Below are 27312 nucleotides of genomic sequence, written 5' to 3' on the forward strand. Positions count from 1 at the left end.
GCACTTGAAAGGAGCAAAATATCTGAAAATTGAAATTAACTTTGTTAACTTTGTTGCTGGAGCTGCTTTTAAAAAGACGGATACAAATAGAAACTGTTTCCCCTAGAGGGAGCTCTTGAAACTGTTGCAGGAGTGGATATGGGGAATTCTCCAGCTGTAGAGATTAAAGACCGTGAGAATGAGACATTGACCTTGGACAAGAATGTGGGCAAAAGAAGCCTTAGTGATTGCTTTTTGCAAAACAAGTGCCTTATTGGAACAGCTTCATGAGAAGATGGATGTGATGACTACTAGCATTGACAATTTTGGACAAAAAAGGATTGATTTGGGACAAAAAGTGAATACTTGTAAAGAAACTACCCAGGAATCGAACCAGGAATCTGCTTTGACATGGCAAGCATGGAGAAGACAAAGGAGGAGGTTGTTGTTGAACCTCAAGTAATACAAGTGGAGAGAGCCTCGGCCTTGTATGAGCATAAGCTGTTGCTTTTGAAGACCGAATTTGGAGAAAGTCAGATTTGGAGAGATGGAGTCCTGCTTGGATTGGAGAAGGAAAGTTGGAAAGATCCCCTTATGCAAGGATGTTCTGGCCTTTGGGATCTGGTTTTGGGCCAGGGGGAGATTGGAGTGACGAGGGCCTTTAACTTTGGAGGGACTTTGAAACATGCTTTGAATTATTTTTTGGATTTTGGCCCTGTCTATGGGCTGACCTGTCGAGAAGGGATAAAGACATTGTTAGGTTGGAGTCTCCCCGAGATCTACTCCTCAGTGAGAAAGGAAGGAAATTAAGAACAAGATCAGCAGAAGACAAAGTAAAGTGTAGGTATAAATACGAAGAAGATCTGCAGAAGGGACACGGAAAAGAGTTAAGAGCCTCGGACAGGAGATCACCAGGTTGATGGACTAGATGGAATGGATAGAAAAGACTGACAGAACCCGAGACCAGGGTGAAGAGACGGTGGATGAAGATTGGAAGAAAGTTTAAAAAATTTATTTAGAGAAATATTGTAAAATTTATGAGTGTTAGAAAAATGTTGGAATGAAACTATATGGCTTTAGTAGAAATGTTATAAGGAGTTATGTACAAATAAGTTTTAAGTTTTAAGGTTTTTTATGGTAAGATAAGGTTAAAATAAATTAAGACAATTAAATGACAGAAAATAGTGAAAGATGGAAAGGATTTGCTGAAATAATGAATAACTAGAATACAAAAAAGGGAGGTGTGAGGAGGTCGATGAAACAAGTTAATGAAAGACAAAGATATGGAAATATTGGATCTATTTTTAACATTTTTGCTTTTGTTTTTGGTCTTGATATATTGTGTGTTTTGTTCTTTTTTTCTTTTTCTTTCTTTTTCTTTTTTATATGTATTGACTTGTATTGTTTAATCTCTTTTTCTTTTTTTACACTTTTTTCTGTAATTTTAAACTTTCAATAAATATCATTAAAAAAAAAACTTTAGCGGCACAGGAACATGGTGGGTGGCGCCAGGGAACATGCGGGTCCAGAGGGCCAGGGAAGGCGAAGCATCATCGGCCAGGAGAGCGGCTGCTCTAGCAAGGCTGCTCTGTGAGCCCCAGGAGCGGCGAGGCTGTTGTGGACTGAACCCCGAGGTTTTCTCTCACTCCACGCTCCTTTCTTCCTGTCGCCTTGCCAAGCGGCTTCTTTTCCCCAGTTAGTTTGGCACTTCCCGCCCTTTGCTTTGTTTCCTGGCAGTTTCAACCGAAAAGCCGCTCCTCTCGCTTCCCTTTCTTTCCCCGGTTTCCTTTCCTTCGTCTTTCTTGAGCAGAGGCAGTTTCTTACTCAACTATTCCCTCAACAGTCATTTGGCTTTGAGCGCCACATTTTGCTTTTCATTCTCTCGTTCCCTGTCAAATCGCAGGAATAGGAGAGAAGGGGAGTCGTTATGCCGTCACGCTCTTCTGTGCATTTACAGCCTGCCTTAAGAGAGAGACGATTACCTGGAGACCCACTTCCTTTCCTGCAAATCCCCAAGCCAAAGTCGCCTGGACTCTGAGGGGAATCAGTACGCCGAGCCTTAACCTGGGAGTTGCCCCTGCTTGCGCTGAGGGGAAGAGACCTGCCCTGGCCATCGCCCACCTCTGGCAGAGCTGAGGCCTCCACGGCAAGAGCCAGCGCCGCCAGAGCCACCATGGTTTCTCTGCAGGATCCCGGCGAGGGCTTGCAGTCTTCGCCTTTGCCTGTGGCCAGGGGACAGGGAGATCCCCTTAACCGGTCACTTCCCTCACCTCCCAACCGTCAGGGTTTCAGAAATCTCCAAGAGCCTCTCCCTTTAAGTGGACCCAGTCATTCCTCTCTCCCCCACCCCTTTACACACACTTCTCATCCTCCTTCTCCTTCTTTCTTCCTCCTTTGAACATTTCTTGCAATCAGAGTTTATTCCCCGAAGACGTGCGTGTAACACAAGTGACCCCCCCCCCCGATCGTCACATACTTCCAAGCCCACGGAAAGAACACGCACACAGCACCAAGTTAACTGGAAGTTGCTGGATTGGACCAATTCATGGAGGAGAAGGCTCTCAACAGCTACTAGTTGTGATGGCCAAGCTCTGCCTGTTCTGCCTCTTCCAATGTCTTCACTCTTAGAGCAACTGCACTGCATTTAATCCAAATATATCTTCTTGAAAATGTTCACGTTCTGCAGAAGAAGATCCTTACATTTCTGGCAGAACAGAGCAAATTGGCTAGTGCCCACAATGTCACCATGTGCAATGCCCTTAAAGTATATTGTAAATATTGTATTGTTTTTCCTGTTTTTGTGCACCACAAATAAAATATGTGCAGTGTGCATAGGAATTCATTCATATTTTTCCCCAAACTATAGCCTGGCCCACAGCAGTGTCTGAGGGACAGTGGACTGGCCCCCTGTTTAAAAAGTTTGAGGACCCCTGCTATAGGTAGTGAGTGCCCTGGTGCAGGCTTACATTATTTCAGAATCTGCCTCTCCAGGGCCACTGCCACCCATTTCCAGAATTGGAGAACTGCTAGCTCATTGGTACAGCAAATGCTTTGCATCCAGAAGGTCCTAAGTTCACCTCAAGTTTAAAAGTATTGGGAAGGACCATGAAACCCTGGAGAATTGTGTCTAGTTAGAGGAGTCAGAGGGCAAAAAATGTGTTCTCTTCCTGTGTTGCTCATTTCAGGTTACATTGACAAAGTGTTTGTCTAGTGCTTGAGATTCTAAGTGGAGGAGCTGCTGCCAGAGCGCTGTGATGGATCACATTTTGACTTGTACAAAGCTCAGTGGTTGCCTGAAGCTGCCTGCTGCCTCTCAGCCTAACCTACTTACTGGATCATTGTTTTGAGGATTCAAAGGTGTGTGTGTGGGGGGGGAAGAACTAATCTATACTGTAAGATGGAACTGGGCCCGACCTCAGTGGCAGAGGGCTGGCTTTACAAGCAGACTGTGCCAGGTTCAATCCCTGGCATCTCCAGGTTGAAACTGGATTGACCTGGTCTGACGTCCTGGAGAGCCACTGCCAGTCAGTGTAGGCAATACTGAGCTACATGGACCCAAGAGTCCAACCGTGTGTGAGGCATGTTTGTATGTTCTTGTGCCATCCATAAATACACCTGTTGTCAAGGGGTGAGCTATTACACAGAGCCTTGCCAAGTGGTCCAGGCAGCTTTCCCTCTACACACCACAGACTTGTGGTCTTGTGGAGAAAATCTCACTTTAGTGTTTTCTGAGCCACTGCAGATAAACAACCTTTGTATTGTGACAGGATGCGGGTGGTGCTGTGGGTTAAACCACAGAGCCTAGGACTTGCCGATCAGAAGGTCAGCGGTTCAAATCCCCGCGACGAGGTGAGCTCCCGTTGCTCGGTCCCTGCTCCTGCCAACCTAGCAGTTCGAAAGCACGTCAAAGTGCAAGTAGCTAAATAGGTACCGCTCCGGCGGGAAGGTAAACGGCGTTTCCGTGCGCTGCTGTGGTTCACCAGAAGTGGCTTAGTCCTGCTGGCCACATGACCCAGAAGCTGTATGCCGGCTCCCTCGGCCAATAAAGCGAGAAGAGCGTTGCAACCTTAGAGTCGGCCACAACTGGACCTAACGGTCAGGGGTCCCTTTACCTTTACCTTACTGTGACAGGATTGGCCGCCTTGTGTGGCATGTGCTTTTTTAAAATGTTTCTTTGTGGCACCCGTAGCATGCTGACCAGCCCTTTTGTGTGAATCATTGTTTTGCCTGTATCAGTATTCTCTCCTACATTTTAAACCAAGTAGCATGATTTGTGTGTGGTTGAACACAGGCATGTCACTCAAGAACTGATTTAAGGGCGGAGGGAGGTAAATATAATACTTTCAGCTGAGGGCTGCATCTTTCGCTTCAGGAACATGTTCCCAGAAGTATCTGGGATTTGGCGAGCTTAACCTCTTGACCATCTCTCTGTTGTTCATAGTTTTCCTCACCCTTAGAATTACTGTCGCCACATGGAGCAACTTCTGGGTTAGCGCCTCCGGTAATGGCAGAATTCCTCTGATCGGGAGGAATTTGCTTCGTGGAAATTAGGGTCTGGCCGCCACGGCGAAGGCGGGGACCCACAAAAAATCACAGGCGGGAGAAGGCTGTGAACGTGGGATTCGGCTGGCACCTTTTGCGCCTCCCCTACTCACGGGGACACCCGATTTCGGGGATCCGGAGCGACGTGGGGTGAGTGGCGTGGTGCTTCGAATTGACTGCTTTCACGGAGTGAAGCCGCATTGCTGTTGCTGGAGAGCGCTGACTTTTTCCTGTGGACAATTTGATCTTAAAACAACTACCCATGAGTAGAACAGAAAATTGGATTTTTAAACGTCTTAATTTGGCACCGAAACAGGGAGGTTTCAAACAGGAAGTCCACCTTCCCCTTTTGTAAATAGACTGAAGCAAAGAGGCTGCAAGCTAAAGTCTTGGAAAGCTTTTCATAAAGGATTAAACTTCCATCGGCTAAAATCATCAAACCCCCCTTGGAAGCAGGAGAAGAGGGGGGAAATTTTAGACCTCGTAAGCCTGCAGGAGAGAGAGTGAAGAAAGATAAATTACCACCACTCTGAACCTGGAAACGGGCTGCTAGTAAGACTGAAGTTTTGGATATGCTCATTGACTGTGAATAGATCGTTTGTTGACAGTAAGTTAAAGAAGAGAAATACATTGTTTCCATTGTCTCCTTCTGCGTTTAAAAAGGAGTAAAAGTAATTGAAAATTGAAACTAACTTTATTGCTTGAACTGTGCTTAAAAGGATTGATACAAATAGAAATTGTTTCCCCCTAGAGGAAGCCTTTGAAATTGTTACATGAGCTGAGCTGGGGGAATTTCCAGCTGTAAAATGAGACTGTGAGAATCTGGGATTGACCTTGGACCGTTAAGAATGTTGACAGAAGAAGCTTTAGTGGTTGCATTATGTAAGATTAATGACTCACTGGAACAGCTTCATAAGAAGACGGATGTGATGATTATAAAAATTGATAACTTGGAACAAAAAGTGACTAATTTGGGACAAAAAGTGAATATTAATACAGAAACTATTCAGGAATCGATACAGGGATCTACTTTGACATGGCAAATTGAGGAGAAGGCGGGGGAGAAAGTTGTTGTTGTGGAACCTAAAGTAGCACAAGTGGAGAGGGAGAGAGCCCCAGCCTCACAGATGCAATTTGATGACTATAAGTTGATGCCCTTTATGACTGAATTTAGAGAAAGTCAGACTTTGAGGATTGGAGCCCCGCTTGGACTGGAGAAGGAAAGTTGGATAGATCCCTTCATGCAGGGATTTATTGACCTTTGGGACCTGGACTTGGGTCAGGAGGAGACTGGAGTTGTGGGGTCCGCCAGACTTGGAGGAACTTTGAAATACGACTGGAAATACCTTTTGAATTTTAGTTTTAACTATGGAGATTTGGCTGACTTGTCAAGAAGGAATAAGGTGGGAATTTCCCTGAGATCTACTTTTCAGCATCAAAGGAAGGAAAATAAGAACAAGATCAGGAGAAGACAAAGTAAAGTGCATGTATAAATATGAAGAAGACCTGCAGAAGGGACTTGGAAAAGAGTTAAGAGCCTCGGACAGAAGATTGTCCACGTTGATGGACTATATGGAATTGACGGAAATGACTGGCAGAATCCGAGACCAGGGAGAAGAGACGGTGGAAGAATATTGGAAAAAGTTTAAAATCTATATATGGAAATAATGTAAAATTAATGAGTGTTAGAAAAATGTTGGAAGGGAATTATACGGCTTTAGTAGAAATGTTTTAAGGAATTAAGCATAAATAAGTATTATAGTATTAATGGAAAATAAGGTTAAAATATGTTAAGATAACCATATGACAGAAAATAGAGAAAGATGGAAAGGATTTGCTGAAATAATTAATAGAAATGGAATACAAAAAGGGAGGTGAGAGGAGGTTGATGAAACAAGGGAATGAAAGAGAGGATATTGAGATGGTATAATGTGTGTTTTTTGAATTGTTTTTGCTTTCATTTTGTTTAATGTGTTAATGTTGTGTTGTGTATTGTTTATATATTGTACTGTATTGTTTTTTTCTTTTTTCTTCTTTTTTCTTATCTTTTCTCCTTTTTGTAAGGTTTCAAAGTAATAAATATTATTTTTTTAAAAAAAATACTGTCGCCACATGGACAACTTCAACCAGTTGTGACGTGTCTGTCATGTTTTAGCTTTTGGTCTTTGCAGCCAGGAGGCTGCCCTCTTGACTGTTTTGTGGTGGCATGTTGTTGGTTTTTAACCTCAGACTCTATTCTAATTCATGGGCATTATTTAAAGTTTTATTTGAATGAATGCTCCTTTGCCCCAAAGTGGATTGATTCTGCAGGAGTGCAGCCCATCCTTTGGAAATCTCAGCTGGCCACCTCTTTCTTCAATGCCAACAGAATATTTTTCTTCTTGAAAATGTTTGCTGTAGTTTGATAGTGGCTGGTGACTCTTTTAAATTTGTACTTTTCTGCTGTTTTGCTGTCAAATGTGTTTAGATAATACAAGCTTTTTAAATATTTATGTATACTTTGCACACTTCTGATGAATGGCAAACATGACTCTATGTGATGGGATGATTAGCTGCTTGTGCGTAAAATCGTGCTCCCTCAGAGTTTGTGCCACTCCACAAACCTCTGTGTGTGACAGAGCTCCTCAAACATGTCCGCCCTAGTCACTCGTAGATTCCGACAGTGGTTGCTTTCGGAATCATCTCCAGCATAAGAGCTCCTTAACAGAAGCCCGCCTTCTGGACTCACGGCGTGACAGTTTCCGGCGAGGCGTGGGTCTCCCTATGGGAGCCTCAGATACCTCCCCACTGTTCTCGCTGGAAGCGTCTCTGAGCCCTCCCTCCTGCTCGCATTCCCTCAGAGATCCACTCCTCCCCCTGCTGGTTCCTGCTTCAGCTGTTGAGTCTCTTCCTTCCTCCCTGAGCCCCTCTACCACCTGTTTCTCCGATGGCAGTTCCCTGACATCCACCTCCCCTCCAGGGCCCCCCTCACCCCTCCCATTTCCTCTCCTCTGGGAGGTGAAGAGGTAAAACCCCGAAAAGAATCTTCTTCATCTTCAGACGTCTCGAACAATTCCCTCCATCGATCGCCGTCCTGGCTCGCTGAATCCTCCTCCTCCTTGGAATCTGTGAACCCCTCCAACTCCTCTTCTTCGTCGGTGGTGGCAAAGTATTCCCTCCGGAACCTCGCTACAGGCTGAGGTTTACGTGGGAACCTCTGATGAAAAGTTTCTATTAAAACTTCGTCATTGACATCCTCTGCCCTAACCCAGGTGTCTTCCAACTCCGGTTCCCCTTCCCACATTACCAAATACTCTACTTGATCTCCCTTCCACCTGGAATCGAGGATCTCCGCTACATTGTAGCTTTGTTCCCTTTCCTCTATTGCTGGTCCCCGAGTGACCCTCCCTTCTCTGTCCCCTTTATACAGTGACAGCAATGACCTGTGGAAAACTGGGTGCAGCTTCATGTGGTTCGGTAACCGGAGTCTGAAAGCCACTGGATTGACCTGTTGTGTGATTTCAAATGGACCCAGTCTTTTGGGTCTTAACTTCTTACAACCCCCTTTGAAGGGTAACCCTTGGGTTGACAGCCACACTTGGTCCCCCACCCTAATGGTTTCACCTTCTCTCCTGTGTTTGTCTGCCTGCCTCTTATATTCCTCCTTGGCCCTGTCTAAGTTAAGTTGGAGCTGGCGATGGATAGCTTCCATTTCTTCTACGAACTGTTCGGCAGCTGGAACGCTCCATCTCTCCCCCTCCCCCCCTGGGAAAGCCCTGGGATGGCACCCGTAATTTGCCAAAAAGGGGCTCATCCCCGTGGACACGTTCTCCGCATTGTTGTAGGCAAATTCCGCCAATGCCAACTTCTCCACCCAATCATTCTCTCTGTCATTGACGTAACACCTCAAATATTGTTGTAGGATGCCATTGGCTCTTTCCGCCTGCCCATTGGTTTCAGGATGCCGGGCAGTCGAGAAATTTACCTCTACATGCAGTAAGCTCATGAGCTTCCTCCAGAACCTGGAAGTAAATTGTTTCCCCCGGTCTGAAACCACCCTCAAGGGGGCGCCATGCAACCTAAACACATTTTCTACAAACAATTTAGCGGTTTCTTCTGCCGTGACCGCATGCGAGCAGGCTATAAAGTGTGCCATTTTGGTTAACAGGTCTACCACAACCATGATGGCTGTTTTCCCCCTGGACCTTGGCAGATCAGTCATGAAATCTATAGCCACTGCTTCCCATGGTCTTTCTGGTGTGGGTAGCGGTTCTAATAACCCTGCCGGCGCCCGCCTTTCCCCTTTGGCTCGCTGGCATTGGTCACAACTCCTCACATACTCCCGCACGTCTTCCCTGACCTTAGGCCACCAAAATTCCCTGGTCACCAGCCACATGGTTCTGTGTTGCCCAAAATGCCCCGCTGTGGGGCTATCGTGCAGCTGCTTCAGTACCTTCCCCCTCAACTCTCCTTCAGGTATATAAAACGCTCCCTTGTAGTACAACGCCCCATTTCTCTCCTCAAAACCTCCGTGTTTATCTCCCTCCCTCCTGAGTCCCCTGAGTTTGTCCTGTGCGTATTCATCGTTCTCCGTTCCCTCTACCAGTTCTCTTTGCCCCACCAATGCCCCCACACACACCCAGCGGTCCTCTGGAATGACATGTCTCTCTTCGGGTGCTCCCTCCCCCTCCAAATATTCAGGTTTACGTGAGAGAGCGTCCGCCCTAACGTTCTCTGGGCCTGGCACATAACAAATCTCAAAGTTAAATCTGGAGAACTCCTGGGCCCATCTCAACTGCCGTTGGTTGAGCACTCGTGCCGTTCTCCAATACTCTAGGTTCTTGTGGTCAGTGCACACTTGCACCTTATGTTGTGCGCCAATTAGCAGGTGCCTCCATCTCCGAAAAGCCTCATGGATAGCAAGAAGTTCTCGATCGTACACCGTGTAGTTCCTCTCAGATTTGTTCAGTTTTCGCGAAAAAAACGCACACGGTCTCCAGTCTGACTCCTCCCCCCCTGGCTGCAGGAGAAGCACCGCCCCAATGGCTCTGTCTGATGCGTCTGTTTCGACTCTCATCTTTTTTTGTAAATCCACATGCAGAAGTTGTTCTTCAGAGGCGAAGGCCTCTTTTAGCTCCTCAAAAGCTCGCTCCGCCTCCTCAGTCCAAACAAATTTCTTCTTACTGCAGAGACAGTCCGTTATGGGCGCCGTCAGGTGGGCAAAGTTTCGGATGAACTTACGGTAAAAGTTCCCAAACCCTAGGAACCTCTGCACATCCTTTGTTTTGGGAGTTTTCCATTCCAGCACTGCCTGGACCTTGCCGGCATAGCTAATCCCTTGTCTGACAGGCGGTACCCCAGGAACTCCACCTCCTTGGTATGAAACTGACACTTCTCCAGTTTCACCCACAGCCGGTTGTCTAGCAGCCTGCGCAACACTTCCCTGACGTCTCTCACATGCTGCTCCTCATTCTCAGAATACACCAACACATCATCCAGGAAGGCCACACAATTCTTGTAAAGCAAAGGCCCTAGTACGTGGTTCATCAGCGATTGAAAGCACGCTGAGCCTGCTTGTAATCCAAATGGCATGACGAGATATTCAAATGCCCCCAAAGGGGTGAACATGGTGGTTTTCCATTCATCCCCTTTCCTTATACGTATCAGATTGTACGCCCCCCTTAGGTCCAGCTTGGTAAAAATCTTTCCCTTCCGCACCCTGTTCAAAATGTCATCTATTCTAGGCTTGGGAAAGGCCAATGGTTCTGACACTGCGTTTAAGGCCCTGAAATCACACACAAGTCTCGGCTTGTCCGTGTTTTTTTTATCCACAAAAAACACGGGACTACCTCCCACTGCCCTTGACTCTCTGATGAAACCCCTCTTCAGGTTCTTGTCAATGAATTCTCGTAACTCCTGCATTTCTCTGTCTGACATGGCATACAACTTGCCTGCGGGGAGCTGCGCCCCAGGCAGTAAATTGATTTGACAATCAAAGGGTCTATGCGGGGGTAGTTGGTCAGCTTCCCTTTCGCTGAACACATCGCTGAGATCTGCGTATTGTCGTGGTACCTTCACCTTCTCCGTTACTTCCGTCCCTGCTAGGGTAGCTTGGGCTCCTGCTGAACCCTTTCCCTCCCTGCAGTGTTCTAAGCAATGTGCAGAACCAAAGGAAACCACTCTCTGATGCCAGCCCACCAGTGGATCATGTAACGCCAGCCAGCTCATCCCCAAAATAATGGGAGCCCCTCCCAAGGTGGCCACATTAAACGCTATCAGTTCCGTGTGCCTTGCCACCCTCATTGTCATTGGGACGGTCTGCAAGCTGACTTCCCCTCCCAACAGCTCCCTGCCATCGATCGTGGTCACCTGTAGGGGGTTGCTTAAAGGGATCGTCTGTATCTGGTGTTCAGCTGCAAACTCCTTGCTCATGAAATTGCAGGAGCTGCCTGAGTCCAACAGCGCCTTAATCTTCAGAGGGTATCCGTTTTGCAACTCTAGTGACACCTCTATCACTAGGGCAGGTTTGGGAGATTCTGGCGCGGGCACTTTCACTGCTCTTTGGCCTGGTTGCTGTGCCCCGACGGTGGCAGCCAGGCGTTGGCTTTTACTTGCTCCGATATCTCTTCCACTCCTCCCTCAACAGCTCCCACCATTCCTTGCCATTCCTTCCTCTGGGGGCAGACTCTGGCAAAGTGACCTGGCTGTTGGCAGAGATAGCATTTCCGGGCGCCTTTTCCCTCCTTCCTACCCCCTTCGCTGGGCTTTGAAACTGCGCGCGCGCGCGCTGTTCCGATTTCCATCAGCTCTGCCAGCGGGAAAGCTGGCTCAGGAATGTCTGGAATGCGGAACTCCTTCCAACGTTCCCCTTTACCTTCCCGCCTCTCCAAAGCTCTTGCCTCCTGGCGCGCTCCTATGGTCAGCGCAGATTTGGTCAGCTGATCCATAGACACCGCCCTGGGGCTCCGGGACAGTTCGTCTTTCACAGCCGAAGAAAGACCTTCTTCAAATAGCATCTGAATGGGTGCCGCCGATAAGTCCCACCCCAATCTGTGAACCAGCATGGTAAACTCAGTCCAGTACTCACGGACAGATCGGCTTCCCTGCTTGCAAGCCATTAGCTGTCTGCGCACCACTCCCTCCTCAATATCGCTGGAAAACATGATATCCATTGCACGAAAGAACTTTATAGTGTCCTTTAGGACGTCATTCTGCGTTGCCATCAGGGGTCTAACCCAGTCCCTCGCCCCCCTCTCAAGATGCCCAATCACGAAAGCAACTCGCGATTCCTCATCAGGGAACTCATCAAACTGCACATTAAGGGCATATTGCATCTCTGTCCTAAAGGCATGGTAGTCCTTGGGGTCCCCCCCAAACTTCTGCACCAATCCTGGTACCTTTCTGGTGAACTGGGTGGCTCTCCCCTTCTTGTCTGCATCCTGAGCCCTTCTCTCCTCAAGCCTCGCCGTCTGCAGCGCAAGTTGGATTTCCAACGCTCGGTATCTTTCTTCCAAGCTTGGACCAGCTCCAACCCCTGCTCCTTCGGTTCCGGCTGAGTCGCTCATGATGCCTTCTCCTGCACAGGCAGCATACAGAGACTGTCGGAATGCTGTGATGGGATGATTAGCTGCTTGTGCGTAAAATCGTGCTCCCTCAGAGTTTGTGCCACTCCACAAACCTCTGTGTGTGACAGAGCTCCTCAAACATGTCCGCCCTAGTCACTCGTAGATTCCGACAGTGGTTGCCGTCTCCAGCATAAGAGCTCCTTAACGGAAACCCGCCTTCTGGACTCACGGCGTGACAGTTTCCGGCGAGGCATGGGTCTCCCTATGGGAGCCTCAGATACCTCCCCACTGTTCTCGCTGGAAGCGTCTCTGAGCCCTCCCTCCTGCTCGCATTCCCTCAGAGATCCACTCCTCCCCCTGCTGGTTCCTGCTTCAGCTGTTGAGTCTCTTCCTTCCTCCCTGAGCCCCTCCACCACCTGTTTCTCCGATGGCAGTTCCCTGACACTCTATGTAAGGAAACAATAAAGGTTTTTCCAGGCACTTCCGGCTCTAAACACATCTTTTATCATTGGCAATACAAACCCGTGCCAGTTCCATTACTGCTCTCATTTTTTTAAATATTTTTTTTGCAAAACCTGTCCCAGTCAGATTGAAATTAAAATGTTATATTCTATAATCTCTGTAAAGACATGCATCTCTGCCCTCTGCTGTCCATTCTGGGAGATTTATAGGAAAAGTCAAGAGTTAAAAAGCAGCGTTGTACAGTGGTACCTCAGATTACAAACATCTCGGGTTACAAACACTTCGGGTTACAGACTCTGCTAACCCGGAAGTAGTACCTCAGGTTAAGAACCTTGCTTCAGGACAAGAACAGAAATCACGCAGCAGCGGCAGCGGGAGGCCCCATTAGCTAAAGTGGTACCTCAGGTTAAGAACAGTTTCAGGTTAAGAACGGACCTGCGGAACGAATTAAGTTCTTAACCCGAGGTGCCACTCATGAAAATGGTATGAAATGTAGAGAAAAGACAAAAGCAATAATGTAGTGCTAGTAAGATAATTTACAGAACCCAAGTAGTTGCTCAGTTTAAATTTAAGACATCTTGTCAAGAAGCTGTGAATTTAGAAAATGGAGACAGCGATGCTGCTAACCCTAGTGGGGCAGCTCAGTGGGTAGAACATGAGACACTTCATCTCAGAGTCCTGGGTTTGAGATCCAGGTTGGGCAAATAGATCCCTGCCTTGCAGGGGGTTGGACTAGATGACCCCCAGGATCCCTTCCAACTCTACAATTCTATGATTTTCATAACAGCACATCCGTAGTGGCATTTAGAACCTTTTAAAAGAAGATTGTTCGGTATGGTGATGTTACTCCTTTTGTTTCACAGTTTACCTCTAATGGGGAAATCTGTGGCCTCCATCAGCCTAAGCCAGCCTGGCTGATGATCAGAGATGGTGGGTGTTGGAGTCTTAGCATCTCTGCACATGGTCTGGTGTAGAGATGGGCAACAGACTAGCACAGCTATCCCTCTGAAAAGGAATAGTATTTTTATATGGAAGCTTTGATTTGCCAGGTGTCCTGTTCTGTGCTACTTGCGGAGCAAATACAAAGAAACAAAACAAAACAGAGAGATACAGGCATTCATCATTCCAGTAAGAGTTGGTTTATTATTATTATTATTATTATTATTATTATTATTATTATTATTATTTCACAAAATTTATATACTGCTTGATTGTAAAATGGCTGACAGAAAGGTAAAACAATACAATTAATAAAAATTTGCAACCATACTTAAAAACATATGAAAATTAAAATACTAAAAGATTAAAATTACCTCAACCTTATAAGCATCTAGGTAGGCTTGTCTAAACAAGAATTTCACCTGTAATGTAAAATGTACCCAGAGATTCATACTTATTCTTTGTATTGTATAGGTCGACCAAACAGAAAATATGAATATTCAGAGAGTATTTTTCAAATGAGATTCCTTCTGCTCATACAGACAGCTGTACAGTTTCTGTCCTGTTACTCTTTACCTATCTTCCTTTTTTCCTGTCGCTTTTCTTCCCTTCTTCCCCCTGTTTTTCTTTCTTCAGATCTAACTGGCTTAAGCCCTGCTGTGGGAGGCGAGCTGCTGTGTGGCAGGTATTTTTGCTCAGTGCAAGTCTCAACAGTTTCCTGGTAGCCTGTGTAGTCTTGGTGGTGATCCTGCTGACTCTGGAACTCCTAATAGATATAAAGCTTCTCCAGTGTGAGTAGCAGGTTTTTCTTTTTCCTGAAACTTTTGGCAATTATATTGAGGCTAATGCACTATGGGTTGCAGGTGGGTGGGTGGAAATAGCTTGGGAATAGTGTCTCTAGATCGGGCTTCCTCAACCTCGGCCCTCCAGATGTTTTTGGCCTACAACTCCCATGATCCCTAGCTAGCAGGACCAGTGGCCAGGGATGATGGGAACTGTAGTCTCAAAACATCTGGAGGTCCGAGGATGGGGAAGCCTGGTCTAGATTGTATGAGGTGTGAAGTATATGGAATTTTGTGAACCTCTGATGTGCTGATATTCCTTTGGGGCTCATCCCAGACCTAACATTACCCACTGTCTCCCCACCTGTCCCATTCAGATGTACATTTGAATTCTCCCCCCACCCCGGCAGCACTATGGGGTTGGTTGGTCTTCCAGAGTAATTAATAGGGCTGGGTAATATCTCATTTTCAACATTGCAATATATCACCAGCTAAACATTGCAGTATTTCAATATACTGTATCAAGTTGTCTGAAATGAGGCTGGAGCTTATAATAATCTGGGGAAATACTGAATTATTTTTATTTTTATTTGATGTGTATAATTAAATGAAATTTTACTCTGATTGCATGCTTGACTAAACCATTAAAGATTTCTGGAGAATATATTACTGTTCTGTTATGGGCTTTATATGTCCATAGTAACACCTTGAACTTGACCTGGTAACAAATTGGGAACTGGTGCAGATCAGTGTTAGAAACTCAGTTAGACAATCTAGGTGCCACATGGTGCCTGAAAACTAGGTTACAGGTGCAATAACAGGCTGTCTAGGCCATTTTTATGTATAACAAGATTACAAAGCTGAAAATGAATGAACTCTAGCTAAAATCTTATGTTCATTTTTAATATGGTCTTGTCCTCATTGGAAGACAAAGTCATGCTTACTCTGCCCGCCCCCTAATATTCTTTTTAAAAATAGTATTTTTTATTAGTTTTCAATTATTAAACTCCAATAACAGCCACATTTTATCAATATCAAATTACCATTCCCATCCAAATATAGATCAATTATACAGCCAATTATAATTTTTGAGTGACTTCCTGTGTGCTGGGTTTTGGGATGCAAAGTTCTTATTTTCCCCTGCTTCCAAAATCTTAGTTAATCCAGTTGCATTAAGTCCTGATCTTAGCTACAGAGTTCTTAACTTCCATTCGTGTTGAGATATTTAATAAAAAGATTTTTCCCCTGCAAGGAGAGTTCTGTATCCTGTAAATTCTCTGTGTGAGATGTTTATTTTCCCATTTGCTTCTTCATTGTTCTAATCATGTCCTGCAGCAGCAACTCTTCTTCCGCTTTTCCAATCTTTCTCTTATTCTGCTGAAATTCTAGCTGCGACATTACGCCATCTTTGTTGTTTGTGTCTGAGTAAGGGAGTAATCTGGTTTCCCACTGTAGCTCTGGGTGAAATTCCAGTTCTCCTTCCAATTCTTAGATCTCTTAACAATCTGGCGTTGCGCCAGGTCTTCTATGGTCATAATCCGAATTGCCATCCAGTGGAAGTTAGATGCTTTAAATCATTTCAGTGTTCTCACACAGTTCTATTTTTATATTAATCCATAAATATAATTCCGTTCTCTTTTTCTCTTCTTGCTTTTTATCAATTTGTTTAGCGGGAGGTTTGCCAAATCATTTATGTAGCAAATATAGTATATGTAAAAAAGGGTAAAAACTCCCCTCCTCCCTCACGTACCATATTTTTCAACGAAGGAAATCTTTCCAGTTCAAAACGTTGCAACCCAGTAATGGGATTCACTTGGCCCCTTCATTCTGCACCTGTCTGTAAATTAGAGCAAATTTCATCCTAATAAACAGAAGCACCTCTGCTCTTCACGGCTGCGTGGGGGGGGGTACGAAGCGCTTTTACACTTAGCTTCTACTGCCTCTTGGGTTCCATACCAGAGCGAGAGCCACTTATCAAGACGATCTACGGTGAAGCTCACTCCCCCCGGGCCCTGCGGGAGCTTGCAAGGACAATTACTCCCAAATCATCCTTGTTTTCTTCCGCAAATGATCTCCGCTAGCATGGGAGGCTGCATCCATTAAGGCAGGAAGCACCGGAAGTCTGCCCCCCCTAATATTCTTAAGAGGGTCCCTTCTCCAGTCTTCAAAGAGTGGCTGGAAGTGGGGAAGCAGAAAAATTCTCCCTAGATCCCCTTTCCTTCATATTAATACTGTATTTACTCGAGTCTAATGTGCCATTGAATCTAATGTGCACCTCAGTTTTAGGAACATTGAAACAAAAAATATTTGCTGGTGACTGTAAAGGTAAAGGGACCCCTGACCATTATGTCCAGTCGTGACCAACTCTGGGGTTACGGCGCTCATCTCGCTTTATTGGTCGAGGGAGCCGGCGTACAGCTTCCGGGTCATGGGGCAGCAGGACTAGGCAGCTTCTGGCGAACCAGAGCAGCGCATGGAAACGCCGTTTACCTTCCCGCCGGAGCGGTACCTATTAATCTACTTGCACTTTGAGGTGCTTTTGAACTGCTAGGTTGGCAGGAGCAGGGACCGAGCAACGGGAGCTCACCCCGTCACGGGGATTCGAACTGCCGACCTTCTGCAAGTCCTAGGCTCTGTGGTTTAACTCACAGCGCCACCTGCATCCCTTGGTGGCTGTAAATGTGCCATCAAATCTAACATGCACCTTGATTTTCGCAACATAATTTGGCCAAAATGGTGAGCATTAGATTTGAGTAAATATAGCATATCTTTCTAGCACAACAACTAACACATATTACAGGCCTACACAACTGACAGCAGAGACACCCACCTTAAGTGTACAGTTTCCACAACCCAAGACTTCAGTGTCCCTCAGTGACCCCAACCCAACACTGCTTTAGATTTTAAGCACCACTGTGAGAGTGAATTAGGGAACACTTTGAAATGTGCTGCATTTCCTCCGAGAAAAATTCACTCCCATCCTTTATTTAAAACTTACAAAAGTTAGAATACTGAAACAGCTTAAAATTACCTCAATTCAAAGTGTGTGTTGTGGTTGTATATATATTCTGTACCCCATCTTGTATGAACGGGCAGCATACAGACATTATTACTTTTTAAGAATTGTTCTATTAAAGGTTTTACTGGATTACAAAAGAACATACATCACCTCTGTTTTCAGATCATAAAGTCCTTTCTATAGATCATAAATTCACTGGAAAAGACCCTGATATTGGGAAAGATGGAGGGCACAAGGAGAAGGGGACGACAGAGGACAAGATGGTTGGACAGCGTTCTCAAAGCTACCAGCATTAGTTTGACCAAACTGCGGGAGGCAGTGGAAGACAGGAGTGCCTGGCGTGCTCTGGTCCAGAGGGTCATGAAGAGTCGGACACGACTAAACGACTAAACAACAACATAGATCAGTTATATTCGACGTGAGACTTTAATGTGGTATACAGTATAAGGTTGGGGGAGGAGAGAGAAGGGAGGTGGATAGTAAACTTTCATTCTTTATATCCATTTATTAATTTTCATTGGCATTGAGAGAGGTTGGGGGCCCCAGAGTGTGGTGGCCTGCCTTCAGTTGACTGCAGTGGGATCTGTTTGTGTGTATGAGGGTGTGTGGGGTTCTTGGGTCAAGTTAGCCATATTGATTCATATGCTGTTGGTGGGTTCTTCTTCTTGTCCTGTTGGGCTGTGTGTGTAATAAAAGGGAGCCACACCGGAGTGAAAGCGTCCTCTACTTTGTTGTCTTTTAGTCGTGTCCGACTCTTCGTGACCCCATGGACCAGACCACGCCAGGCACTCCTGTCTTCCACTGCCTCCTGCAGTTTGTCAAACTCATGTTAGCAGCTTTGAGAACACTGTCCAACCATCTCATCCTCTGTCATCCCCTTCTCCTTGTGCCCTCCATCTTTCCCAACATCAGGGTCTTTTCCAGCGAGTCTTCTCTTCTCATGAGTTGGCCAAAGTCTTGGAGCCTCAGCTTCACGATCTGTCCTTCCAGTGAGCACTCAGGGCTGATTTCCTTAAGAATGGAGAGGAGAGGTTTGATCTTCTTGCAGTTCATGGGACTCTCAAGAGTCTCCTCCAGCACCATAATTCAAAAGCATCAATTCTTCGGTGATCAGCCTTCTTTATGGTCCAGCGCTCACTTCCATACATCACTACAGTGGTACCTCGGGTTAAGTACTTAATTCGTTCCGGAGGTCCGTACTTAACCTGAAACTGTTCTTAACCTGAAGCACCACTTTAGCTAATGGGGCATCCTGCTGCCGCCATGCCGCCGGAGCATGATTTCTGTTCTCATCCTAAAGCAAAGTTCTTAACCTGAAGCACTATTTCTGGGTTAGCGGAGTCCGTAACCTGAAGCGTATGTAACCTGAAGCGTATGTAACCCGAGGTACCACTGTACTGGGAAAACCATAGCTTTAACTATACGGACCTTTGTCCGCAAGGTGATGTCTCTGCTTTTTAAGATGCTGTCTAGGTTTGCCATCGCCTTTCTCCCAAGAAGCAGGCATCTTTTAATTTCACGGCTGCTGTCACCATCTGCAGTGATCATGGAGCCCAAGAAAGTAAAATCTCTCACTGCCTCCATTTCATGGGCCAGTCGTGTCCGACTCTAGGGTTGCGCGCTCATCTCGCTCAAGAGGCTGGGAGCCAGCGCTGTCCGGAGACACTTCCGGGTCACGTGGCCAGCGTGACTAAGCGGCATCTGGCGAGCCAGCACCAGCGCCGCACATGGAAACGCCGTTTACCTTCCCGCTAGAAAGCGGTACCTATTTATCTACTTGCACTTAGAGGTCCTTTCGAACTGCTAGGTGGGCAGGAGCTGGGACCGAACGACGGGAGCGCACCCCATTGCGGGGATTCGAATCACCGACCTTGTGATCAGCAAGTCCTAGGCACTGAGGTTTTACCCATTTGCGCTTTATTTTTAATCTTAATATTCATTTTTAGTCAGTTTTTAATGCTACACCACTTTTTATTTTATTAGTCCTTTTATTTATTTATTAAACTTTTTTTTTTATTCTGTAAGCTGCCCAGAGAACACTTGCAACAGGGCAGCCTATAAATGTCAAAAATAGAATGAATAAGTAAATAATGCAACTGATGATCTTTTCATTGTATGGCTCTTTAGAATACCCATTAGCATTCGCAGTCAATACTGGCTTGGAGTAGGGGGGGTGCAATAAAAATATTTTATTGTCTTGCATGTTGTCCATTCTGCACATCTTTAGTTGAACACAAGAGGGCAGACAGAATGTTGCACATTCCTTTATTCCTCCCAACATATGGGTTGCTGCCTTGTTGATAGCATTTTCCCATTCCCCTTTATTGCAGCCATCAGGATGTAGCTGAGGTTTTTTCCTTCTTTCTCTTAGCATTTCACAATATGGAGACAGGGCTATAAATGTGTCAGTGCAACATTGCATAGGTAGTGGACTTACAGGATTTAAAAAACAAAACAAACCTAAAAGTGAAATACTGTGTTTCACTCAAACAGATTAATATTCTGCTACAGTTTTGCATTTTTCTGTGCCTGCACACAACACTGAAAATGTGAAGTTTTTTTCTTTATTGAGAAGAAAACAAAACTCGTACGTATTCCCAAAGTTATTTTAACACTTTGCTACACATGAAACATTTTCAACATAAAGAGGGGAAATTGGTCTACCTAAAGGCTCCTGAGAGAGACTTGCATCACAGCAAGAGTCCAGGGTGTTTTCTAAGGTCTGCTTTGTGCTGGCAGATGGCTAACTTGCAGTTTTCCTTTCATGCAGCCAGATACAATGATACCTCGGGTTACAGACGTTTCAGGTTACTGACTCCGCTATCCCAGAAATATTACCTTGGGTTAAGAACTTTGCTTCAAGATGAGAACAGAAATCGTGCTCCGGCGGCAGCAGGAGGCCCCATTAGCTAAAGTGGTGCTTCAGGTTAAGACCGGACCTCCGGAACGAATTAAGTTCTTAACCCGAGGTACCACTATGTAAGGCCAACATCTTTTCTCTCATGGGATGTATTGCACTGTGATCATGGTAAATAATGATAAACTGTGCTTATTGTCGCTACCCTGAGTCCTCCCTCCAAGCTACTAATCCATCACACACAGGCACTGAACGGGTTACCAGGCTTTTTGGCTTCTTCTCTGGCACCAGATACAGAACCTCAAAACATGGTGTGTTCTCTTCCTCCCCCACCTACATCCAGAATTAAACATGGTTCTTTAGTAATATGCCTTTCCTACAGTCTACATGAGGACAAAGGAAGGCTTAATGCATGTCAAATTGTAGATCAGTCTCATGGCATGTGGCCTGGTTCACACATCATGTAATGACACAAGCATTCTGGCTTCCAAAGAGGAGCACGTATCCACTTTATTACTGGCTACAAATCACGGTTATGGAGACTACAAATCATGGTTAAGGAGATTAACCAAAATCCTGAGTTCCAACCCTAAACCAGAGCTTTCTGTGCTGAGGTAAAGGAACCATGGATGAACATAGCAACCACAGTCTTCTTCCTGCAAGACAGTGCATTCAAACTAAACCATGCAGTCATGGGCCTTGAGTGACTTTAATTCATTCTTGGCTCTTATATTTTACTTTTGCTACCTTTTGAATCCTGAATCTTGGACTTGTTACTGAAAGAAGCTAAACTTGGAACCATGGTTTATAAACCTGATTTGTTTCAATAAACCATAGTTCAGATTAATCACAGTTTGGTTTGGACAATAATGCTAATTGCAGCTAATTGAAAACGGAGGTGAAATGTCTGATCCTGTGCCAGTAGGGGAGAATATGTGCTGGAGGCTCAGAGATGGGAGAGTTGAGAAGATGGAAAATGGAAGCAGACAAGTAACTGTAAATCATGTTAAGCTTTAGTGAAGCTTAAACCAAGGTGTGCATTCTAAATGATTGTTAATAAAAATCACAATTGGTGTTATGTCTCGACTGAGCCTATATCTCTAATGCTGTGTACTAGCTGTGAATATTTACCAGTGTTTCTGCAATTGGTGGGGAGTTCACTTCTTTCATCATTTTGTCCCTTCTCTCCTAACCTGGATTTGGCCCACAGTCTCCTGGGGGGTCAGCCTTAATCAAGGCAGGCTTCAGAATGTTTAGGTCATTATGCATAATGTGCAACTTGCATGCTGGGAAACCAAAATGATGCTTCATAATAATCTTTATTTAATTTCAGTTTCAAATGCATCACAGTTTGCTGGAGTTATTCACTGGATCAGTCTAGTTATCCTCTCTGTGTTCTTTTCAGAGGTAAGTGAAATGTGAAAGTGACAAAGGACAATATGGCTGAAAAACTGGTTACAATGGTACCTCAGGTTACATACTCTTCAGGTTACATACGCTTCAGGTTACACACTCCGCAAGCCCAGAAATAGTGCTTCAGGTTAAGAACTTTGCTTCAGGATGAGAACAGAAATCGTGCTCTGGCGGCACAGCGGCAGCAGGAGTCCCCATTAGCTAAAGTGGTGCTTCAGGTCAAGAACAGTTTCAGGTTAAGTACGGACCTCCTGAACGAATTAAGTCCTTAACCTGAGGTACCACTGTACTTCCTTAGGAAATGTGTTCAGTTGTATATCTAGGCACCTAAATTGTCTTAGTTACCTCAGAACTACAATACCTCAAGGACTGCATATTTCCATATGAATCTACCCGGACCCTGAGATCATCATCTGGTGTTTTTTTAATAAAATTTTTATTGGTTTTCCACAGTTTTTATAAACACAAACAATACAAAATACAAACAAACACACAAACAAACATGTATAATTTCATATCCCTTTTTCATAAATCTTACTTCGCCGACTTCCCCATACCTCCCCTTTCTACATCCCAATTTCCAAAATTATTTCAGCAAATCCTAAAACTTGGTTTTATCAAATTTTCCCCTTATTCTTTTCTTTTACTTAATCTTTTACAGCTGTAAACCCCTTTTTTTCCTAAAATCTCGACATTTTAGCACTCATTAATTTTACAATGTTTCTTAAGATAAGCTTTGAATTTCTTCCAATCTTCTTCCGCCGTCTCTTTCCCCTGGTCACGGATTCTGCCGGTCATTTCAGCCATTCCCATATAGTCTATCACCTTCATCTGCCATTCTTCCAGAGTGGGTAGATCTTGAGTCTTCCAATGCTTTGCGATGAATACTCTTGCTGCTGTGGTGGCGTACATAAAAAAAGTTCTATCTTTCTTTGACACTAATTGGCCGACAATGCCCAAGAGAAAGGCCTCTGGTTTCTTAGGGAAGGTACATTTAAGTACCTTTTTCATTTCATTATATATCATTTCCCAGAAAGCCTTAATCTTCGGGCACGCTGAGATCATCATCTGAGACCCTGCTTCACGTGCTTCCTCCACGAGAGGTCCGGAGGGTGGCAACATGAGAATGGGCCTTTTCTGCAGTGGCTCCCCATCTCTGGAATGCTCTCCCCAGGGAAGTTTGACTGGTGCCTTCATTATACACCTTTAGGCACCAGGCAAAAAGTTTCCTTTTAAACCAGGCCTTTGATCCGATTTACATCCTATGCCCTTTTAAAATGTATTTTTATTAGATATTTTGTGGTGGGTATCTTGATTTTATTCTGAGAACCGCCCTGAGACCCCCGGGTATAGGGCGGTATATAAATTCAGTAAATAATAGATATTTATAATATGGCATGTTAGTGCATGAGCTTGTATTTTAAATAGTTCTTAGAAAGTGCAGCTGGAGTATAATACAACTTGTAGGTTATCAACAGGAGTTGACCACCGACAGCACACAGGCCACAATCTTGAAATACCTGCATTGACTCCCAGCTCCTTCTTGGACCAAGTTTGTTCCCCCACCCCAGATGCTGATCATTGCCTTTTTAAAGCTCTAAGTCATCTGGGTGCAGAGTAACTGAAGAACCACCTTCTCTCAGAAAATCTGGCTAGCTGTTTATAACTGCATTGAAGGCTCTGCTTTAGAGTCCTTCATCACAGATGTGGCAGAAGGTTATTCAGAGGATGCCCTTTTTCATAGTGGTGAGGAACAGGTTTAAGGATTTAGATTTGCTGGACAGAGTGCCTGAAGAACTATGGATGGAGGCTCGCAACATTATACAGGAGGCAGCAACTAAAACCATCCCAATGAAAAAGAAATGCAAGAAAGCAAAGTGGCTGTCCAACGAGGCCTTACAAATAGCGGAGGAGAGAAGGCAAGCAAAATGCGAGGGAGATAGTGAAAGATACAGGAAATTGAATGCAGATTTCCAAAGAACAGCAAGGAGAGACAAGAAGGCCTTCTTAAACGAGCAATGCAAAGAAATAGAGGAAAGCAACAGAATGGGAAGAACCAGAGATCTGTTCAAGAAAATCGGAAATATGAAAGGAACATTTCGTACAAAGATTACCATAATAAAGGACAAAAGTGGTAAGGACCTAACAGAAGCAGAAGACATCAAGAAGAGGTGGCAAGAATACACAGAGGAATTATACCAGAAAGATATGGATGTCTCGTACACCCCAGGTAGTGTGGTTGCTGACCTTGAGCCAGACATCCTGGAGAGTGAAGTCAAATGGGCCTTAGAAAGCACTGCAAATAACAAGGCCAGTGGAAGTGATGGTATTCCAGCTGAACTGTTTAAAATTTTAAAAGATGATGCTGTTAAGGTGCTACACTCAATATGCCAGCAAGTTTGGAAAACTCAGCAGTGGCCAGAGGATTGGAGAAGATCAGTCTACATTCCAATCCCAAAGAAAGGCAGTGCCAAAGAATGCTCCAACTACCGCACAATTTCACTCATTTCACATGCTAGCAAGGTTATGCTTAAAATTCTACAAGGAAGGCTCAAGCAGTATGTGGACCGAGAACTCCCAGAAGTGCAAGCTGGATTTAGAAGAGGCAGAGGAACCAGAGACCAAATTGCAAACATGCGCTGGATTATGGAGAAAGCCAGAGAGTTCCAGAAAGACATCTACTTCTGCTTCATTGACTATGCAAAAGCCTTTGACTGTGTTGACCACAGCAAACTATGGCAAGTTCTTAAAGAAATGGGAGTGCCTGATCACCTCATCTGTCTCCTGCGAAATCTCTATGTGGGACAAGAAGCTACAGTTAGAACTGGATATGGAACAACTGATTGGTTCCAAATTGGGAAAGGAGTACGGCAAGGCTGTATATTGTCTCCCTGCTTATTTAACTTATATGCAGAATTCATCATGCGAAAGGCTGGGCTGGATGAATCCCAAGCCGGAATTAAGATTGCCGGAAGAAATATCAACAACCTCAGATATGCAAATGACACAACCTTGATGGCAGAAAGTGAAGAGGAATTAAAGAACCTTTTAATGAGGGTGAAAGAGGAGAGCGCAAAATATGGTCTGAAGCTCAACATCAAAAAAACGAAGATCATGGCCACTGGGCCCATCAACTCCTGGCAAATAGATGGGGAAGAAATGGAGGCAGTGAGAGATTTTACTTTCTTGGGCTCCATGATCAGTGCAGATGGTGACAGCAGTCACGAAATTAAAAGACGCCTGCTCCTTGGGAGAAAGGCGATGGCAAGCCTAGACAACATCTTAAAAAGCAGAGACATCACCTTGCCAACAAAGGTCCGTATAGTAAAAGCCATGGTTTTCCCAGTAGTGATGTATGGAAGTGAGAGCTGGACCATAAAGAAGGCTGATCGCCGAAGAATTGATGCTTTTGAATTATGGTGCTGGAGGAGACTCTTGAGAGTCCCATGGACTGCAAGAAGATCAAACCTCTCCATTCTGAAGGAAATCAGCCCTGAGTGCTCACTGGAAGGACAGATCGTGAAGCTGAGGCTCCAATACTTTGGCCACCTCATGAGAAGAGAGGACTCCCTGGAAAAGACCCTGATGTTGGGAAAGATGGAGGGCACAAGGAGAAGGGGACGACAGAGAATGAGATGGTTGGATGGTGTTCTTGAAGCTACTAGCATGAGTTTGATCAAACTGCGGGAGGCAGTGGAGGACAGAAGTGCCTGGCGTGCTCTGGTCCATGGGGTCACGAAGAGTCGGACACGACTAAACGACTAAACAACAAAATGTTTTGAAACTTCTTCATGGGAGAAGGATGATCTGCCCCCTTGCTAGTAGCCTCTTGACAGCAAGTCTTATTCCAGAGAGCATTTGGAACCCTTCAAGCTGTTTTTAGCAGATTTGTGGGGGCTGTTGGTAAGACTGGGTTTTAATTAATATTTTATTGTGCAGTGCTATTTAACGTGTTTGCTACTTGATGATGAGCTTCCTCAAGATGGACAGAAGAGGATAAATGAATATTAAGTTCTTCTTAATATTTCCAATTATGTTTCTCTACATTGGGGAATTCAGAAGGTTGCAGCCATAAGAATTTGTAGACCATGTCCCAGAACAAAGGCTTTCTGGTGTGGTCACATTCTAATTATGCTATACAGTGGTACCTCGGGTTACAGACGCTTCAAGGTTACAGACTCCGCTAACCCAGAAATAGTACTTGGGTTAAGAACTTTGCTTAAGGATGAGAACAGAAATCGTGCTCTGGCGGCGTGGCGGCAGCAGGAGGCCCCATTAGCTAAAGTGGTGCTTCAGGTTAAGAACAGTTTCAGGTTAAGAACGAACCTCCGGAACGAATTAAGTTCTTCACCCGAGGTACCACTGTACAGTTCAAAAAGGATGCCATACAACTGGAAAAAGTTATGAATGAGCAAAATTTGGGCTCCAGGGATAGGAGAGCAGTTTTCTTGGAAGGAACACTAAAGTGGGAAAAGTAGAAGGCTAAGAGGAAAATACATATTAATACCATGCATAAAGTGGAGAAAATGGATAAAGAAATGACTGTTCCTCCTTTTCCCATAACAATAATTTTGATTTGGGGTTAGATTCATTATTTTTTATGGTAATTGGGAACTGGTGTTTGTGTTTTGTTGTCAGGACTTATTAATGTGAATTGTTTGAGGGTTGGTCAGTCTCAGTGCAATTGGATATTTGGTGTGTTTGGTCTGATGAGTTGACTATAGACTTATTTAAGGTTTTCCTTCACATCTTTTGTAGTTTGGGCTGATACATTTTGCCCTTACTGTGGATTTTGACTCAGTATTGTTATTGCTAGGATTTAATTCAAATTATTAAATGAAGTGTTCAAACTTCAGAGCAGTTCTAACCTTGTCCAGAGACGATTAGAGCAGGTGAGCCTCCTTCACACCTGAATCCCTGCTGGCTTCTGCCAGTTAGGCCTTTTCCGCCAGGGGTGGCTGGGCTGGCTCCATGCAGTAGAGGGGTCTTAGAATCATAGAATCATAGAATCATAGAGTTGGAAGAGACCACAAGGGCCATCGAGTCCAACCCCCTGCCAAGCAGGAAACACCATCAGAGCACTCCTGACATATGGTTGTCAAGCCTCTGCTTAAAGACCTCCAAAGTAGGAGACTCCACCACACTCCTTGGCAGCAAATTCCACTGTCGAACAGCTCTCACTGTCAGGAAGTTCTTCCTAATGTTTAGGTGGAATCTTCTTTCTTGTAGTTTGGATCCATTGCACCGTGTCCGCTTCTCTGGAGCAGCAGAAAACAACCTTTCTCCCTCCTCCATGTGACATCCTTTTATATATTTGAACATGGCTATCATATCACCCCTTAACCTCCTCTTCTCCAGGCTAAACATGCCCAGCTCCCTTAGCCGTTCCTCATAAGGCATCGTTTCCAGGCCTTTGACCATTTTGGTTGCCCTCCTCTGGACACGTTCCAGTTTGTCAGTGTCCTTCTTGAATTGTGGTGCTCAGAACTGGACACAGTACTCCAGGTGTGGTCTGACCAGAGCAGAATACAGTGGCACTATTACTTCCCTTGATCTAGATGCTATACTCCTATTGATGCAGCCCAGAATTGCATTGGCTTTTTTAGCTGCCGCGTCACACTGTTGGCTCATGTCAAGTTTGTGGTCAACCAAGACTCCTAGATCCTTTTCACATGTACTGCTCTCAAGCCAGGTGTCACCCATCTTGTATTTGTGCCTCTCATTTTTTTTGCCCAAGTGCAATACTTTACATTTCTCCCTGTTAAAATTCATCTT

At 44.9% G+C, this 27312-nt stretch overlaps 1 protein-coding gene across 5 annotated transcripts in view; it reads left to right on the forward strand.

The window, feature by feature from the left end:
- TMEM266 (transmembrane protein 266) overlaps positions 1–27312 on the forward strand; it is a 118782-nt gene that overhangs the window by 61273 nt on the left and 30197 nt on the right. For all 5 annotated transcript variants that reach the window (XM_082238400.1, XM_082238398.1, XM_082238396.1 and 2 more), the window contains 2 exons: positions 14103–14257; positions 21458–21531. In XM_082238400.1, the coding sequence (XP_082094526.1) occupies positions 14103–14257; positions 21458–21531 (229 nt within the window). The remainder of the gene's footprint in view (positions 1–14102; positions 14258–21457; positions 21532–27312) is intronic.

The sequence above is a fragment of the Podarcis vaucheri genome, assembly GCF_965113315.1.
Source record: "Podarcis vaucheri genome assembly, chromosome: 9".
Classification (NCBI taxonomy): domain Eukaryota; kingdom Metazoa; phylum Chordata; class Lepidosauria; order Squamata; family Lacertidae; genus Podarcis; species Podarcis vaucheri.